Source organism: Mauremys reevesii, linkage group 10, assembly GCF_016161935.1.
Source record: "Mauremys reevesii isolate NIE-2019 linkage group 10, ASM1616193v1, whole genome shotgun sequence".
NCBI lineage: Eukaryota > Metazoa > Chordata > Testudines > Geoemydidae > Mauremys > Mauremys reevesii.
This window is the reverse complement of record NC_052632.1, coordinates 25,068,759-25,088,158: the sequence shown is the minus strand read 5'-3', so window position 1 is coordinate 25,088,158 and position 19,400 is coordinate 25,068,759. Positions and strand designations below refer to the sequence as shown.

Genomic DNA, 19,400 nt, shown 5'->3' with positions numbered 1-19,400 from the left:
GAGAATTTGATGCTCGAGGGATATTTGAGATTTTGAGAGCTTGGAGTGATGGGTCTTTCCCATTTTATTGAGGGTATATTCACATTTTAAGAGGTTCTCACTTTGGACCTGTTTTCATACTCCTGCGTGCTCTTGGAATCCCAGGTGGATCAGTATGGAGTATCTTTTTTCGTCACTTTGTAGCTACAGCTGGTCCAGAGTGAGTGTGCTAGCTTGTTAGGCAGTATTAGCTATAGCAAATATATTACACCATTTCTCCAGGAACTGTCATAGCTTTCATTTAACTTGTGAATACAATTATAGGCATTAACTTCAATCTGTAAACCTGTACATGACTTAAGTCTTGATTATCTGAGAGACAATCTTTCTTTTCTTGTTCCAGCAGTGTGGTCACGGTCAACTGGAGCAAACATGCTAAGAAACCCTAGATTTTAAGCATCAAGACACAGATGATATGGTATTTTGAATGTAGAGTCCTTAACTCTGGAACATGTTGCATCCACTAGCTCATGCAAACCTCTTTTCTCAGACCTTTCCTGGAAGAGCTGGGGTAGGGTAGGAATTTATTTGTTTTGGAAGAAGGTCCTTTCCTTGAAGGCTCTTAAACAATAAGCAAAAATTGTATGTTACATTTTTTATGTAGAGGTTTAGACATGTTACAGTGCATTTTATAAAAATGAAATATAAATTTAACCTTTGTTGGCAATCTCAGTGGAGGAAGGGTTTTAATGGGCAGTTTCTGAATGAATCCCTCCAGAGTATGAGTGAAACACATTGGTGTGGCAGTGTTGGGATGCTTACATTACAACTGGCTCTGCTGTTTCTAGTATCTGGATAAATATCATTGGTTGCTGAATTCTTATCAGTTTTATATCCTGAACAAGAAAGTTCACTTTGCTTTTGTTTTTTTTAATAAATATTCCTGGTGTAGCTTCTTAAGTGAAAGTAAAACTTGAAAGCAGAGCAACGTCTCAGTTTTGTAATAAATAATATTTGGGCTAGAATAATACTTCAGCTTTTAATCAGAATCACCTCCTCACCCACCATCCCTCACACATCTCTTGGCTGTATATCAGAGTTCATGGATTGATTTCAATTTAAGTTTTAGATTTTTAAAAGCTAAATTGAGAGTAATGGTAGCCTTTTAAATACAAATTAAACTTGAAAATAGTCTAACTGTAGTTCCTTCATCTTTCTTTTTAATCTGTCCATCACGTTCAAAGTTTTTGGCAGTCTGGGCTTTTTTCAGATTTTAGTTTTCTTTTAGGGGTGCTAGGAATTAAGTAAAACCTTTTCAGCAAAATAAACCTCTGAATGGAGACCAGAATTCCCTCAGTGCAAGTATATGATGGACGTTGGTGTTCCTATAATAAATGAGAAGCAACGTTCAGAACTGGGTCCTACTTGAATCATCAACTCTCAGAACCAAAAATATGAGCAGATAAATTTAGGGATTTGACTAAAAAAAAATCCGATCTTCTCTGAGTATTTGAGGGTTTTGTATGTACATGTTGAGTTCTAAGTATGTAATTGAGTTTTTATTTGGGGAATATTGATTTCCCTGGCTATTTTAGAGCAGTGCATCTGATTTTTAAAAAAGATACAGTAATATAAAGTGCAGCTAATATCAACTTCGTATATAAACCTTACCTATGTTATGGCTTGGATTTTATTATGGAGTCATAGAGTTTTAAGGGCAGAAGGGACTACTAGGTCATCTGTTCTATCCTCCTGTGTACAGGCCACCAACACCACCTACCACTCACACGTTAAACCCAACGATGAAAATGAGCCCAAACTAAATGAGACCCATAAGAGATTAAAATATTATGCGCCTGAGGCAGAGAATAGGGGTGACCAAGGTGCACCAATGGTTGAGGCCCCTGCAATGGCAGGGAAATGATTAAATGAGATATTCCCAGATAATCCTGGCAAGTTACCCACACTCTCACTCTGCAGAGGAAGGTGAAAAAAACCCGAGATCATTGCCGATCTGACTTGGGCAGGAAATTCCATCCCAACCCTGTGTATGGCGATCAGTTAGACCCTGAGCACGTGAGCAAGAATCAGCTATCCAAGCACCAGACAAAGATAATGCTTGGTGCCATCTTAAAGCCCAGGCCCACCTCACCCAATGTTCTATTTCCTGCGGCAGCCATTCCTGATGCTTCAGAGGAAGGAGATAGGGAAAAAAAAACCCTCCCAGAATACTTTGAGAGGGAATACCTTCATGACCCCTGCCGGTGGCTGGCTGAAACCCTGAAGCATGAACTTTTAGGAACATAACACGTAAACCAGAAGTGAACCCTGCAACTGTTGAGCCCTGCCCCCCCCCCCGCCTTTCCCCATCACAAGCAAATCTATTACACAATAGCACTCATAAATTTGTCCAGTTCTCTTAAAACTAATTAAGTTGCTTGCCCCCACTTTCCTATTGTAGGCTGTTCCAGAATGTCCGATGGTTAGAAACCGTCTTCTAATTTCCATCCTGAATTAGTTTGTGACCAGTTTATATCCATTTTTTCTTGTTCCAATATTGTCCCTTTAGCATAAATAGCTAAACAGACTTATATGGAAAGGTTTTCCTTGACTTGGCTTAGATAATTCAGTACCTTTCTTTTAATTCAAAATATAATTTTACTGTGAAAAGTGATGTAAAATGCCACCTTTTCTGCTCAGTAGTCTGCTCCCTGTGTGAATTAAGATTCAAAGCAGCTCACTTTAATGACAAAAACAAGTTTTTATTGCTTTGTATTTCTATTAACACTGCAGAGCCAATCAGACTAAGATGGAGTGAACTGGATACATCTACAGAATTATTTACTAAATTCCAATCAGTTATACCTGCATCAGTCCAGATAATGTGATGATAGGTGTCACTGAGAGTATAATTTGAAAAACCGTTGTGTTGCACAGGTATAGCTATAAGGGCCTGATTTGGCCTGAAAGATCTTTATTACTGGCGATGATTTGAAGGAAGGAAAGAACTCAGCTGTTAGATGCAAGACAGAGTTTGCAGGGCTAGCAGTTGTGGGGGCACTTTCTACTTGATATGAAGGTCAGTAAGAGATGACAAGTATGGAACTCTACAGTGACATTTTTAGTCACTTTGCAGAGTAGAATTTTATGTTAAAACATTTGTTATGATGGCTGAAAAATAAATGGATATTTTTTCCCAGCAGACAAGCAAATGACTCTTCAGAGGAAACCAAAAAAGAATGCAATGGAAATCCAACTAACAATGGCTCATCATTTGAAAAGGGTGAAGGAAGTACATCATCAAATATGGAAAATGACTCCAATCTAGTACTCCAGGACAACTATTCAAGAAACTCGTCATGTGAGACAGCAGTATGTTGTGTTTCAGATAATAATGATCAAGTCATAGAGGACAAACAAAAAAAACATATTTGTAATGAAACTGAATTGAAAATTTGCCAAAGTTCAGAGAATGCTATCTTGAATGACCAGACTAAAGAAGGTAGCTTGGATGAAACTAGGCATGCAGCTTTGAACACAAAGGACTTAAAACTGACATTGGGTGAAGATGTTAGTTTTGAGCAGTTTTTGAGAAAAAGAGATGAACCTGAATCTGTTAGTTCTGACATTAGCGAGCAAGGCAGTATTCATTTGGAGCCTTTGACTCCATCAGAGGTACTTGAGCATGAAACTACTGAGATCCTTCAAAAAGGTAATGTTGCACCTTCATCAAAGAAAGCTGAACTAGTTTCTGAACAAACAGATGACATTCCTAAAGGAAGCAGTCCTAGCAGAATGGAGACAACTGTAAACCAGACAGATGAGAATGAAGCAAGCTGAAATTAAACTAACTTCATTCAGTATAAAGTAGTATGCTATATAAATGATGGTAAGAACACCATGGACCATTCCTGATGCGTATGCTTATTGATGCCGATTCAGAGTATTAAGATAGAAAAATAAAAGGGTAGATGTTATATATGAAGGAAGCAGTTTAGTAACAAAATATTACAAAGAATAGCACATTGGCATATATCTCCAAGAGATAGGAAGAGGATATGTTTTACTAGTCTGGCACTTGAAAATGGAAAAAAAATCATTTTCACAATGATGTTGCCTACAGTAAAGTGGTTTGTTACCCAAGAGCAAAAGATTGAGATTATTGTTGTGTGTGAAGGTCATCACCATGTGGAAATCTTAGAATCACAAGGATTAAGTAAACCGACTGCTGAAATAGAACATGCTCACAACAATGGTGCATTCACCTATTGACAGTTTGGATAAATAGAAACCTACTTTGGATTTGATGTCACATTCCTGTCTGTCAAAGCATGTAAGCAGAACTAAATGAATCTATGCACCTCTGTACAGGTGTAATCTTGCCAGGTTGTAAACTTACCTTAAACTTTCAGTGAAAGTGGAAATTACATTATAAATACATATATGTGAGATTTCTCAGTGTGCAAGCTGTGCAGATTTACCTGACGTACTAGTTGTATAAAGTAGGGCAATACTGCTCAAAGTATTGTAGCTGTTAGGCCATTACAGTTGTTTTAATGATTTTTTATTAGTGATAGACCCATATGAATGGTCTTCAAGTGAAACCAAAGTACGGTTTAATGCAGAAACTGTTTTAAAAAAATGAACTGGAAACAGAAAGGCGTGTATTCTGCCATTTTGCAGCTGCTGCTTGCTAACTGTTACAAAAAAGACTCAAGGGCATATAAAGCAGAGATGTATAATTTGATTTCAGGACTTTTTGTAGTCTAACTTATATACAAGAAGATGGCTGCTGAAACGATTTTGCAGCAGGTTTTTTGTTCTCTTTTTTTTTTTTTGGCTATGTAGCTAGCAGCTAGGTATAGGAATGCATAATATGATTAACAGTAGCTTGCTTTGAAATATTAACAAAACTTCATTAAAATGCTCCATTTGAATCCTTTACAATGTGCATTTGACTCTTTCAGTTTTGTTTTTAATGAATGTTAAATGTTTTGAATAGCTATTAAAACGCTGCTGTAAATATTACTTTTTTGAGTAAATATTTGCAACAATATTTGTCTTTGTGAATAATTTTACTTTTCAGGTAATTAATTTGTTTGTACATAGTCTTTCAGTTTCTTTAAACATTTAGTTGCAGGTTCCAAAAGCTATCATCTATTCTTGTTTGATTTCATCTTAAAATTAGTGAGTTGAGAAATATTTTAATTGTTTTGAAATTTAATGAGCAAGTGCCTATACGTACACATTATTCCTGTTTCAACATATTGGAACAAGATATGCTGCTACTTTGAAGTTTGAGTATCAGAGGGGTAGCCGTGTTAGTCTGGTTCTGTAGAAGCAGCAAAGAATCCTGTGGCACCTTATAGACTAACAGATGTTTTGCAGCATGAGCTTTCGTGGGTGAATACCCACTTCTTCGGATGCAAGCAGTGAAGTTTGAGGAGGAACTCTGCTTGGCCAACAGTACCCAAACTGGTCCCTGTGAGGAAATTCCATTGCCTCACAATGTAGCATTAGCCAGGACTGGCAAGGGTTTAAATAAGTACATTGGTTTAGCAGCCTGGGCCTTGTTAGTCTCTCAGTTAGGCCTGGTCTACAGTGGGGGGAGAGGGGGCGGGTTGACCTAAAATACGCAACTTCAGCGACAAGAATAGTGTAGCTGAAGTCGACGTATCTTAGATCGACTTACCACGCATCCTCACGGCACAGGGTCGACTGCTATTGCTCCCCCGTCGACTCTGCTTCCGCCTCTTACCACGGTGGAGTACAGGAGTTCACAACAGAGCGATCGGGGATTGATTTATCGCACCTACACTAAATACAATAAATCGATCCCCGATAGATCGATCGGCGGGTAGTGTAGATGTACCCATAGAAACAGTTAGCCTTGCTGTGACTGAGAAAGCTCAAGACCAGCCAGCTCACAGGTAAGTTATCTTAGATGATAGACTTCTCTTGGTGCTATTTAAATATAAACAGTATTTCCAGTCTCCAGCATTCCAAAATCGTGCACTAGACTCCAAAAAACATGAGCCTTAATCATGACTTTGAAAAATAATAAATGTTGGATTCTTTTTGCTTGCCTTCCTGTTCTTGAGTGTTTGGGATCTACATTTTTCAAGTTTTTTTCCCTCAACCATAAGTACTGGAAACTTTGTTTTTAATTATCAGAGGGGTAACCGTGTTAGTCTGGTTCTGTAAAAGCAGCAAAGAGTCCTGTGGCACCTTATAGACTAACAGACATTTTGCAGCATGAGCTTTCGTGGGTGAATACCCACTTCGTCGGATGCAAGTAGTGGAAATTTCCAGGGGCAGGTATATATATGCAAGCAAGAAGCAGGCTAGAGATAACGAGGTTAGTTCAATCAGGGAGGATGAGGCCCTGTTCTAGCAGTTGAGGTGTGAAAACCAAGGGAGGAGAAACTGGTTCTCTACAGAACTGGACTCGTGTAGTGAGGTGGCCTGGCTCCCAGCCACCCCAGAGAGGGGTGAACCCCAACAGCGGACGTTTACACGTGGTACCAGAAGTGGGGAGCCTCCGTCCCGAACCCTGATCCCTGTGAGGAGGGATCTGAGGAGACTTGTCCGAGGCAGCCATGGACACGGACAAGCTTATTAAACTTTTGGCAGAGAACCAACAGCGGCAGCAGGTGGCCCAGCTTCAGCAGCAGCAGCAGGCCGCCACCCAGCTCCAGCAGCAGCAGCAACTAGTCCAGCAGCTTGGGACGCAACAGCAGCAGCTGATCCTGGAATTGGGATGCCAGAACCGGGACCACCAGCAACAATGCCTGCAGCAGTTGGCGACATTGTTGCCCCGTCCCGCCGAGCCCCAGCCGGTGGGGCCCCCGTGACCACCTGGCAACGCCCCGCCTATTCGGCTAATGAAGATGAGCCCCAATGACGACCCAGAAGCCTTTCTCGTAACGTTTGAACGGGTGGCAGTCGTCGCTGGATGGGCCCCAGACCAATGGGCTACCCTCCTGGCCCCGTACCTGACTGGGACCACTCAGATGGTCTATCGGGGCCTGTCCACGGATGCGGCACGGGACTACAGTCAAGTAAAGGCGGCAATTTTAGATGCCCTGGACGTAAGTCCGGAAACCTTCCGGCAGCGGTTTCGGAGCCTGGCCTACCCCACAGGGGCCCAGCCCTGGATGGTGGCTCAGGAGTTAAGGGAGGCATGCAAGCGGTGGCTGCAGCCCGAAAGACGAACTCCGGAGGAGCTCACCGAACAAATCGTGCTAGAACAGTTCATCCACATACTCTCGCCGCGAGGAAGGGCCTGGGTCCTCCGCCATCGCCCTGCGACACTAGCCGCCACCATCACCCTGATGGAGGACTTTCTAGCTGCTGAGGCACTGGTGGGTCTGACTATTCGAGCAGCCCCACCCAGGGTGGGGCACCCTAACCCAGAGAGGAGGAGGGCGCCCAGATTGACTCACGAGTTTCCTCCCGGGGTCCGGAGCCCCGAACCCGTACAGTAGAGGCCCCAGGGTGACAAGCTCCAGCACCTTCTCCAGTTGCTCGAGGGATCAACCGGAGCCCTCCCCGGGGAGCCGCAGGAACACATCCACGGCCGGGACGGGCGGACCTTGGGCCCTGTTTTTCCTGCGGGGTGTATGGCCATTTACAACGGGGCTGCACAGCGATGGAGTGCAACTTTGGCCAGGTCTGCTCAGGGGAAGCCCGTGCCCAACGTCCACAAGCCGCCAAGATCACAGTGCCAGTGGTCATTGAGGGTTACCCAACGGTGGCCCTCATTGATTCAGGCTGCAGCGAGACGCTGATCTGCCAAAACTTAGGCCCCCAGGCCGACGCCCGCCTGGGGATGATCCGGCTGCAGTGTATCCACGGGGACATACGGCCCTACCCCAGTACTCGAGCCCAGCTAACAGTAGATGGGGTCACCCGACCGATGGTGGTGGGTCTAGCCCCGTGCCTTGCATACCCAGTGATCCTGGGGCGGGACTGGCCAGAGTTCCCAGAAGTCCTCCGCTGCAACACCGGGGAACACCCGAGGGTCACGCCAGTCTTGGAAGGAGACCTCCCCGAGACCGGGGAAGAGGAACGGGAAGCACCCGACCCTACCGAACCGATGGGAGAATCGGAGCACTCTCCCCCGGAAGTTGTTGGGGAGCCCTCGCTTCACAGTGACTTTTGCCATGATCAAAGGGCCGATCCCACACTCAAGCAGGCATACAAGCAGGCATACAAGCAGTTTGGCCACAATGTCGACCGTCATTGATCCACACCGGGCGGCCCAGTGGCCACACTTTGAACTGCGGCAGGAGCGCCTTTATCGGGTTGAGAGGGACCCCCGCACGGGGGAGTCCCAGACCCAACACCTCGTGCCCCAGTGCCATCGGCGAGCTGTCATGAAACTAGCCCACGATGTCCCAGCGGCCGGACACCTGGGCCACGAGAAGACTCTGTCCCGGATATTGATGCGCTTCTTCTGGCCGGGCATACACCAGGAGGAGAGGAACTACTGTAAGTCCTGCCCAGACTGCCAGTTGGCTGCTCCTGCACAGAACCCCAAGGTGTCCCTGGTCCCCATGCCCTTGATCGAAACCCCCTTTGAGCGTGTGGCCATGGACCTGGTGGGGCCTCTCCCCAAAAGCATTGCCGGGTTTCAGTATATATTGGTCATGGTGGATTATGCTACCCGGTTCCCCGAGGCAATCCCCCTCCGAAACATCACGGCCTACACCATCGCAGGTGAGCTCGTGAAGGTCTTCACCCGTGTAGGCCTGCCTCAGGAGATTCTCACGGACCAGGGCACCAATTTTACTTCTTGGCTGTTAAGGCAGGCGTGTGAGCTTCTGGGGATCAAGCAACTACATACGTCGGTCTACCATCCCCAGACCGACGGATTGGTTGAACAGTTTAACCGGACCCTTAAGGACATGCTACGCAAGTTCCCCCAAGAAGATCTCCGCCGATGGGACCAGTTACTTCCACCTCTGCTTCTGGCGGTTTGGGAGGTTCCCCAGTCATCTACAAAATTTTCCCCTTTTGAATTACTGTACGGTCGTCACCCATGGGGCCTATTGGACCTAATGAGGGAGACATGGGAGCAAGCCCCGTCACCCGCCCAGGGCCTCTTAAAATACGTACTCCAGCTCCAGGAGCACCTTACACAGGCTGGGGCCCTGGCGCGAGAGAATTTGAAGGCCGCCCAAGAAGCTCAGGCCCAGACCTACAACCGGGATGCACAGACTCGCGACTTCCAACCCGGAGATCGGGTTTTACTCCTCCTCCCCTCAAGCAAATCAAAGATTCTGACCCAGTGGCAAGGGCCTTATGAGGTGGTCCGAAAGGTCGGGCCTGTCACCTATGAGATCAACCAGCCCGACCGGCGCAAGAAAATGCAACGGTACCATGTAAACCTTCTCAAACCCTGGCGGGAACGAGAGGGACTCTTAATTAACCCATACCCGCTGGAACTCTAACTGGGTCTCCAGGTAACACGTTCGGAGGACCCCGGAGGGCCCCAGCTTGGAGAGACGCTGACTGAGGAACAACTCAAACAGACCCAGTGTCTCCTACAAGCGTTCCCCTGCACTTTCACAACCCAACCAGGATACACCACCCTTGTCCATCATACAATTCAGACAGAGCCTGAGTTGGTGATCCGGGGCGTGACCAGGCCCTTGCCATATCACATGCGACAGGTCGTTGAAGAGGAAGTACAGGCCATGCTGGACTTGGGAGTCAGAACCATCACAAAGCGAATGGCGCAGCCCGGTAGTGCTGGTACCAAAGCCAGATGGCACCCAACGGTTTTGCATCGATTTCAGAAGCGTCAATGCCATCTCAAAGTTCGATGCGTATACAATGCCCTGGGTAGATGAGCTGCTTGGCCGGTTAGGAGAGGTCCGCTACATCACCACCCTTGATCTGAGCAAGGGGTATTGGCAGATCCCCCTCGAGCTGGCCTCCAGGGAGAAGACCGCTTTTGCCACCCCTACGGGTCTGTATCAGTTTACTCGGATGCCCTTTGGCCTCCATGGGGCCCTGCCCATGTTTCAGCAGCTGATGGACCGCCTCCTCCAACCCCATTGAAACTATGCTGCTGCCTACCTGGATGATGTGGTTATTTATAGTCGCCAAAGGGGAAAACACTTAGAGCGGGTAGCAGCAGTCCTGAGGTCCCTGCGGGCAGCCGGGTAAACCGCCAACCCAAAGAAGTGCTGCATTGGCTGGCAAGAAACGACCTACCTGGGGTATACCACAGGGAATGGACAAGTAAAACCCCTCGTGGGAAAGGTTCAGGCCATTGCGACCTGCCCACCGCCGGCCACAAAACGCCAAGCACGCCAGTTCCTGGGACTTGCTGGATATTATCAGCGGTTCATCCCCCAATTTGCGGCGATTGCAGCCCCCTTGACTGGACTGTTGACCAAGGACAGCCCGTGGCAAGTCGTTTGGACCCGAGAGTGCGATAACGCATTCCAGACACTCAAGGCAAGCCTCTGCTGTGAACTGGTCCTATATAGCCCCGATTTTGACCAGGCGTTCATCCTCTAGACAGACGCCTCTGAGGTAGGACTCGGGGCTGTCCTCTCCCAAGAGGTGGACGGGGAAGAACATCCAGTCATTTATATCAGCTTTATATCCCAGTCTGCTTCATGCAAATAGTACGACTTGAAGTTGAAACCCTGATAGACATGGCTGTTGGAAAAGTTTATTTAGTTGGGATATTGTGATACCACTATCTTTAATTAGCTAGCTATCATGCTTGTTTTTTATTATTGCACTTAAGATAAATTTGTCTACAAAAGTTTGATTTAAATTATAGGAATTTGGAAAAATAATGTCTGACATCCAAAAGCTGCCTTGTATGTGAAGAAGAGGAAACAAAATTGTCATATTGAAAAGACTTGAGTTATTTGGAGAAAATATATATGTACTCAAAGATATTAACATGAAAATATTGTATATATGGCTTACAAAGTATTTCCATCCCTGTGGAGAATCCATTTGTGTACAGAAGGTAATACTCATCTAAGGAAAACCAAATATTTAACGTTGGAACAGTAACCTAGAGGGGTAGGAGGGAGGAGAGAGAAATTTGCATGTCCTTGCAAAACAATCAAAGCACTTTTTGTCAATGGGCAACTGAGGGATACCTTGAGAGTTTCATGTGAAAGGCAAGTACTGTACTATAGTACCTCTATCAGAAGAAAAGAGTGACATAGAGTTTAACTTTCTCCAGCAATAGTAGCATGTGTTGGTTTTCAGTAACTTAAAAATACTGACTTGGGGAGTTAATTTGTTATATGACTAAGGGCACTTCAGAAAATGGAAAAATGCAATATTTGATTGATGCTTTTTTCTTAGGAAGAAAAATTTAAACTTTACTTTGCTAAATGTATAAAAATCAAAGTTTGGCACTTCGTCACAAATAGTTTTCTTCGAGTGATGGTTCCCATGTGTATTCCACACATGGATACGCATGCGCACCACACGCCCAAGTCCAGAATTTCTTCAAAGCAGTGTCCATTAACCAGCATGCGCACAGCAGTTCTCCCTATATTCTTGGTCAGGAGCACGAGGTCAATGCCTCTCCAGAGCCTTCTTACCGCTACATGGCCTGAGTCAGAATCATATCCTCCTTCACTCTGTAGAGTTAAAAATATTTGTAAGTAGTAGGGCTGTCAAACTATTTAAAAAATGAATCGCGATTAATCGCACTGTTAAACAATAATAGAATACCATTTATTTAAATATTTTGGATGTTTTCTACATATTCAAATATATTGATTTCAGTTACAACATAGAATACAAAGAGTACAGTGCTCACTTTATATTTATTTTTTATTACAAGTATTTACACTGTAAAAAAACAAAATAAATAGTATTTTTCAATTCACCTAATACAAGTACTGTAATGCAATCTCTTTATCATGAAAGTTGAACTTATAAATGTAGAATTATGTACAAAAAATAACTGCATTCAGAAATAAAACTGTAAAACTTTAGAGTCTACAAGTGCATTCAATCTTATTTCTTGTTCAACCAATCGCTCAGACAAACAAGTTTGTTTACATTTGCAGGAGATAATGCTGCTTGCTTCTTGTTCGCATGGCACTATTGCAGCCGGCGTCACAAGATATTTATATGCCAGATGCGCCAAAGATTCTTATGTCCCTTCATGCTTCAACCACCATTCCAAAGGACATGTGTCCATGCTGATGACAGGTTCTGCTCAATAACAATCCAAAGCAGTGCGGAGCGACACATGTTCATTTTTATCATCTGAGTAAGATGCCACCAGCAGAAGGTTGATTTTCTCTTTTGGTGGTTCAGATTCTGTAGTTTCTGCATCGGAGTGTTCCTCTTTTAAGACTTCTGAAAGCATGCTCCACATCTCATCCCTCTCAGATTTTGAAAGACACTTCAGATTCTTAAACCTTGGATTGAGTGCTGTAGCTATCTTTAGAAATCTCACATTGGTACCTTCTTTGCATTTTGTCAGATCTGCAGCGACAGTGTTCTTAAAAGGAAAAACAGGTGCTGAGTCATCATCCGAGACTACTATAACGTGAAATATATGGCAGAATGCCGGTAAAACAGAGCCGGAGACGTACAATTCTCCCCCAAAGAGTTCAGTCACAAATTTACTTTAATGCATTTTTTTAATGAGCTTCATCAGCATGGAAGCATGTCCTCTGGAATGGTGGCCGAAGCGTGAAGGAGCATACGAATGTTTAGCATATCTGGCATGTAAATACCTTGCAGTACCGGCTACAAAAGTCTCATGCGAATGCCTGTTTCTGGTGACATTGTAAATAAGAAGCGGTCAGCAGTATCTCCCATAACTGTGAACAAACTTGTTTGTCTTAGTGATTGGCTGAACAAGAAGTAAAGTGGACTTATAGGCTCTAAAGGTTTGCATAGTTTGTTTTTGAGTGCAGTTATGTAACAAAAAATGCACATTTGTAAGTTGCATTTTCACGATAGAGATTGCACTACAATAGTTGTATGAGGTGAACAGAAAAATACTATTTATTTTGTTTATAATTTTTACAGTGCAAATATTTAAAAAAATATATAAAGTGAGCAGTGTATACTTTGTAATTGAAATCAATATATTTGAAAATGTAGAAAAACATCCAAAATATTTAATACATTTCAATTGGTAGTCTATTGTTTAACAGTGCAATTAAAACTGCAATTAATTGCAATTAATTTTTTTGAGTTAATCGCGTGAGTTAACCGATTAATCGACAGCCTTATTAAATAGTTTTATATCTTCGCTTAAGTAGTTTGTAGTTAATATTGTGTAAACGTCCGCTGTTGGGGTTCTCCCCTCTCTGGGGCGGCTGGGAGCCAGGCCACCTCACTACACGAGTCTTGTGCACTGGTGAATTAGCCTGGTGGTCAGGAAACGGCCAGGAGCTCAGGCCCTCAGGCAGGGGCTGAGCCAATAGTCTCATCTTGGAGGCCCAGGCCCTAGGTCAGGGCGGGGCAGCAAACAGTAGTTCAGGGCTCAGACCCTCAGGCAGGGGCTGAGCAAACAATTCAGTAAGTTAAGAAGCCCAGGCTCCTGGGCCTGAGCATCAGGGCGAGTGGGAGACTGCCCCCCCGTGAGTAGGGTGGCAGGGGGGATGCAGGCCCGCCCACTCCTCTGCGTCGCAGCCCAGGGCCCTAACAGCGGCAGGCAGCCTGCTGCTATGTCAGTGGGGATCCTGGCCGCAACACACTGACATTGGCTCTCGGTGTGCTGCAGCCAGACTAGGGTCGGCTGCCCCCGGGCTACTTCCAACCTCCCCCTCTACCGGTACCTGTGTCTCAGCGGCGTCTTCCACAGCATCCCACACCATGGGCTCCTCGGGATACTGAGCGAGGGGTAAACTGGGCAGTTCCTCAGGGTCCCTTTGTACCGGTCGGCTTAGGGGCTCTTCCAGCGTCTGGTCAGCGTCCAGTCTCCACAGGTATGGCCAGTCCTCAGGTCGGTCGCAGGCGGCAGGAGTCTCCCCAGCGGGAGCTAGGGCATCAGCGTCTGGCCTCTCCGGCGGCCAGGCAGCTTCTGAGCCCTGAGGCTGGGCTTTTATACTTCCTGCCCTGTGCCGTGACCTCTGAGGGGCGGGTGCAGGCTCCAGTGACTCCGCCACTTTGGCATCCGTAAGGGCTTGTCCCTCTCTGGGGCGGCTGGGAGCCAGGCCACCTCACTACAATAGTTTATAGTTAGTATAGAGTAGTATTCTCTTCCTGGGCAGGGGAAATCCTCCCTGGTTCCAGGACTATGCCCGGAGGTCTGGGATTCAAGGATTGTGTCTCCTGCCCTCGCTCTTTCTCCATCAGTGATGAGCATCAGTAATGCCTGTGCTGTCGGTGAGGTACATATCTCTGCAAAGTGCAGTATTTGTCAGTTCTTTACACCCAGAATTCGACAGAGTTCCTGATAGAGGAGGTCCCGCTAGGACCCAGGACCAGGAGACTCCCCATACATCGGCCTCAGCCGAGCAGCAGTGCCCCTCCAAGCACATGCTTTGAAGTAGAGCCTTTAACTCCAAAGCCCAGGACTCTAGGGTTCCCCATGAGAGTACGGAGCACTCTCATGGGTGCAAGGACAGATCCCCTCAGAGGAGTGTCCATAAAAAATTATTTCCGTCTTTGAGCTGATCTAGGTTGGGTGAGATGTTGTGCATGGAACCTATGGAATCTGATTTGCCAAGATCCCCAGATTGGAGCCCTTGTTCATTTAAAAACTGTTCGGCTACACCAGATGAGCTGGGTCCTTCAGGCATATTTGCTGGAACTCCCAGACCCAGGGCCATACAGAAACTTGCATAATACCAGAGGATATATTTTTCTCCTATCCACAGTCTCCACTCCTTTCTGGCCCAGCCTTCCGGAGGGATATCTTTACCCTGGAGGAAGAATCTATTCCAATGGCCCAGGTGCTGTTCCATCTCCAGCCAACAGGCAGGAGCATGCTGGTACCAATGGCACTGCCCCTACTGATGGGAAAGTCCTAAGAATCAGAGGAGATAGCTGCACCAGAATCTCCATGGAGGCAAAGGAGCTCCAACTGAGAGGGCTGTGCATCCCGCCAGGTATGACTGCCCTCCCCCCACGTCAGGTCTGCTAGTACTAATTCCCTTTGGGGTCCCCCGCAACTGGTGGATCCCTCTTTCTGACCTTATTGGGGTCCATGGTATCCCTATGTCAGGCCCTTCTCAGGAGTTTTATCGCTCCTCTTCCTCTCACCAGTTAGTTCTATTGGTGTACGAAGAAAAAGACCCAGAACCCATTCCGCTTCTTCATCATCCCCAGATGATGCTGTCGCTTCTTCATTGCCCTTGCCACCGGATGACCACCATCAGTGCCAGGAGCTGTTACAGAGGGTCACAAACGATCTACAGATCCCACTAGAGGAGGTTCAAGACCTTCAACAGCTCTGGGACATCTTGCAACTGCAGGAACTGAGTAAGATGGTCCTTCCAATTAACAAGGCTATACTAGAGCCAGTCAAAGCGGTATGGTGCACACCAGCACCATGTTTCTCTACACCTAAAAGGGCTGAGAGATGTTATTTTATTCCAGCCAAAGGAACTGGCTTTTTTGTTTGTTTGTTTTGCCATCCTGGCCCCAAGTTGGTGATGGTACAGGTGGCTATAGAAAGAGCTTGGTCACACTACCAGTAACCCACCCCAGCAGATAAGAGCTTAAAGAAACTGAAAGAAGGTTGTCTCCTCCGCGGGTGTGCAATTTTCAATAGCTAACTACCAAGCTTTGTTAGTGAAATAAGATTTTAACAGCCGCTCCAGGCTTGTGGACTCTAAAGAAATGTTTCCCATGGAAGCCAGAGTCCAGTTCCACTCTCTTTTTATATGAAGGGAAGTTAGTGGCAAAGGTGGCTCTCCAGACTGTGGTAGATGCTGCAGACACAGCATCCAGAACTATGGCCACAGGACTTGTCCTGCAGAGGAACTCGTGGCTACAGTCATGAAGGTTTCATAGAAAGGTCCAAAACACCATCCAGGACCTCCCCTTTGATGAATCCAACCTTTTTAATTAGAAGACAGACGAGTCCCTGTATTCACTAAAGGACTTGAGATCTACTCTGTGGGCCCTGGAGATTTACGTTCCAGCTCTCAGGAGGAAACACCAGAGACAGCCATTTAGACTAAGGCTGCCACCTCTGCTCGCTCCCTATTACCAGAGTCCAGCTGAGCCTCTGCACAAATGCCAGAAGATTCAGAGGTCCCATTTCTCATCTCTCTCTACTGCCACAATCTCCATGCACGCCCACAGCTGGAACAAGATCATCATAGAATCATAGAATATCAGGGTTGGAAGGGACCTCAGGAGGTCATCTGGTCCAACCCCCTGCTCAAAGCTGGACCAATCCCCAACTAAATCATCCTAGACAGGGCTTTGTCATGGACACTTGGGTTCTGGAGATTATCCATCAGGGATACTCCATAGAGTTTCTCTCCTTCCCTCCTCACAAACCACCTTCGGGGACCATTCTCACAACTGATTCTTCAACAGGAGGCAGAATCATTTTGACACCAAAGAGCAAGAGAGCATGTCCTGCCTCAATACCAAGGGATAGGTTCTACCCTCTGTATTTCCTAATTCCTCAAAAAGTCGGAGAATGGAGGCCCATCCTGGATCTTCAGTAACTCATTATCTTTATCTGAAAACTGAAATTCAGGATGATTACATTGACATCTATAATCTCCTCCCTTCAGCAGGGGGGATATGGTTCTTGGCCCTCGCATGAAGGATGCATATTTCCATGTGTACTTTCACCTATCACACAGGAAGTCTCTGCATTTCATGGTTGGCCAGAAACACTACCAGGTTTGGGTCCTCCCCTTTGGGCTTGCTACAGCACTCAGGGTATTCATGAAAGTTTCCTCTGTGATAGGAGTCCAGATGAGATGCCAGAACAATTGCTTCTTTGAGTACTTGGACAACTGGCTCTTGGTAAGCCAATATTGTCAGGATCTCTTTTGCAACTTCTTGCTACCTTTGGTGTTTTCATATATGAAGAAAGGTCCGTTTTATCACCTAGAAGGACAATAAACTTTGTAGGATGCCCAGTTGAACTCAGTCTTTGCAAGAGCATTCTTCCCTATAGACAGATTTTATTCAATGAGCAACCTGATTTCCCATATCACATGCAGACTACAAACTACGGTGCACAGGTATCTCTCTCTGTTAGGCCAGATTGCTGCATGCATCTACATGATGTCGTTTGCCAAACTTCATTTGCAGTGTCTGCAAGGTCTGCACTTCATTTACCAACCAAACAGGGACCGTATCAACTCCAAGGTGACTCTTCCCATCAGAGCTCTCACCTCCCTTGCTTGGTGTTCAAACCCAAACAAAGTCATGGTGGGGATTTCTTACAGCCCTTCCACATGCAGAACCATCATTGTGACAGCTGCCTATCTCATGGGGTGGGGAGATCACCTGGACTACCACAATACTTAGGGTACGCGGACCCTGGGAGAGGCCAGGCTCCACATACACTTACTGGAACTGTGCAAGGCTTTCCTTCCTTTCATACTCTTGCTCTGTGTACAGACAATTTCAGACCATATCACCACAGTGATGTATATAAACAAACAAGGAGGAGTGACATCTCATTCCTTCTGCCTGGAAGCTGTCATACTTGGGAATTGGTGTACCAGGAACCACATCACAATACAGTCCGTGTACCTCCTGGGTTTACACAACTCTCTGGCAGACAAACTAACCAGAAGTTTCTCTGCAGATCATAAATGGGAGATTCACAACACAGTCCTAACCAAGATATTTATGCAATAGAGTACTCCACTACAGGACCTCTTTGCATCCCAGACAAACAGGAAGCATGCCCTGTATTGTTCCAGGGGAGCCAGGGGTCATGACTCCAAAGGTGATGCTCTCCTGCTTTCCTGGACAGACGGCCTCAGAAATGTCTTTCCTCTCATCCCCCTATTCTCGCAAGTGATAGGGAAGATACATTGCAACTGAACCAGCATCATTCTCTTAGCACCCTACTGGCCCAGACAATTCTGATTCATAGAACTTCTAACAATGTCTGTCTGTCCACTTATCAGGATCCTGCCATTTCTGGCTCTCCTAACCCAGGACTAAGGGAAAATCAAGCTCCCCAATCTGGGCCCAGAGAAGGTTTCCCATCAGTTACATCCCAAATTTCTCCCCAAGATTGTTTCTGAGTTCCACATCAATCAAGCAATACGCTTACCTGTATTTTTCCCAAAACCCCACATTTCTTCTGAAGACAAGAGACTTCATTCCCTCAATGTCAGGTGCACCCTGGGATTCTACCTGCAAAGAACCAAACTTATTAGAAAACCTCCAAGACTTTTTATTGGGGTAGCAGAAAGATTGTGAGGACATGCCATTTCCTTCCAGAGGATTTCCAAGTGGGTTTGAGGATGCATCTTGGAGTGCTACAAAATAGCAAGAATCCCTTCTCTAGAGGATATTACACCTCACTCTATGCGAGCACAGTTTTGGACTCTCCGCTGGTGGACAAAGCCAGAAAAAGTTTGGGTGGGGATCCCTTTCCTCACACTGACTCCTGAGACAACCATCATTACCGATGCCTCTCTCTTAAATTGTGGAGCTCATATGGGCAATAATACAGCACAACACATCTGGACCCCTTGGAAGATCAGAATCTGTATCAATTTACTAGAACTCAGGACGGTCCATCGAGGCTGCAGTGCCTTCTTCCCACTCATCCGATCCTGACCTGTCCAAATAATGTCAAGCAATATGACAGTATCTTCTGTGTAAGCAAGCAGGGGGAAACAAGATCCAGTCCTCTTTGTATAAAGTCAGTCAACCTCTGGAATTGGTGCATCAGCCATAACATAATCTTTTCAGCAGCTTACTTAGCAGGGGTGCAGAACTCCCTAGTGGATAGTCTCAGCAGACATTTTCCCACAAACCATGAACGGGAAATTCACAATTTGGTTCTCAGTGAGGCCTTTGCCAATGGAGAATGCCATCCTTGGTCCTTTTTGCCTCACAGGTGAACAAGAAACTTTTTCTATACTGCTCCAGAGCAGCCCTAGGCAAGGGCTCAGTGGGAGATGCCCTTCCGCTATCATGGAAGGATCACCTGAGGTATGCCTTCCCTCCCATTCCATTTATAACAGGTTCTACAGAAAATCTGTCAAGACAGAGCTCAAGTCATCCTTATTGTCCCTGAATGGCCCAAGACCAAGATAGGTTTACGGATTTACTGAAGCTCTCAGCTACCTGGAGCAGACAAAACCATTCAGAAAGTCCTCGCAGCTGTTCATCGCCTCAGCCGAACGCATGAAGGGTCGGCCGATCTCTACTCAGTGGCTCTTCAACTGGATCACATCGTCTATCCGTACCTGTTATGACCTGGCGGGAGTCCCCCCACCGTCAGTTGTTTGGACAAAGTCGAC

General features: G+C 45.9%; 1 protein-coding gene across 19 annotated transcripts in view; it reads left to right on the top strand.

The window, feature by feature from the left end:
- The window catches only part of ZNF280D (zinc finger protein 280D), a 140,368-nt gene that overhangs the window by 99,363 nt on the left and 21,605 nt on the right, over positions 1-19,400 (top strand). For 6 of the 19 annotated variants that reach the window (XM_039490747.1, XM_039490745.1, XM_039490746.1 and 3 more), the window contains one exon: positions 3,180-3,819. In XM_039490747.1, coding sequence (XP_039346681.1) covers positions 3,180-3,819 — 640 coding nt within the window. Of the gene's footprint in view, positions 1-382; positions 458-2,916; positions 3,059-3,179; positions 4,990-19,400 lie in introns of those variants that run through there. The other 13 variants (XM_039490751.1, XM_039490742.1, XM_039490757.1 and 10 more) reach the window with 10 other exon arrangements.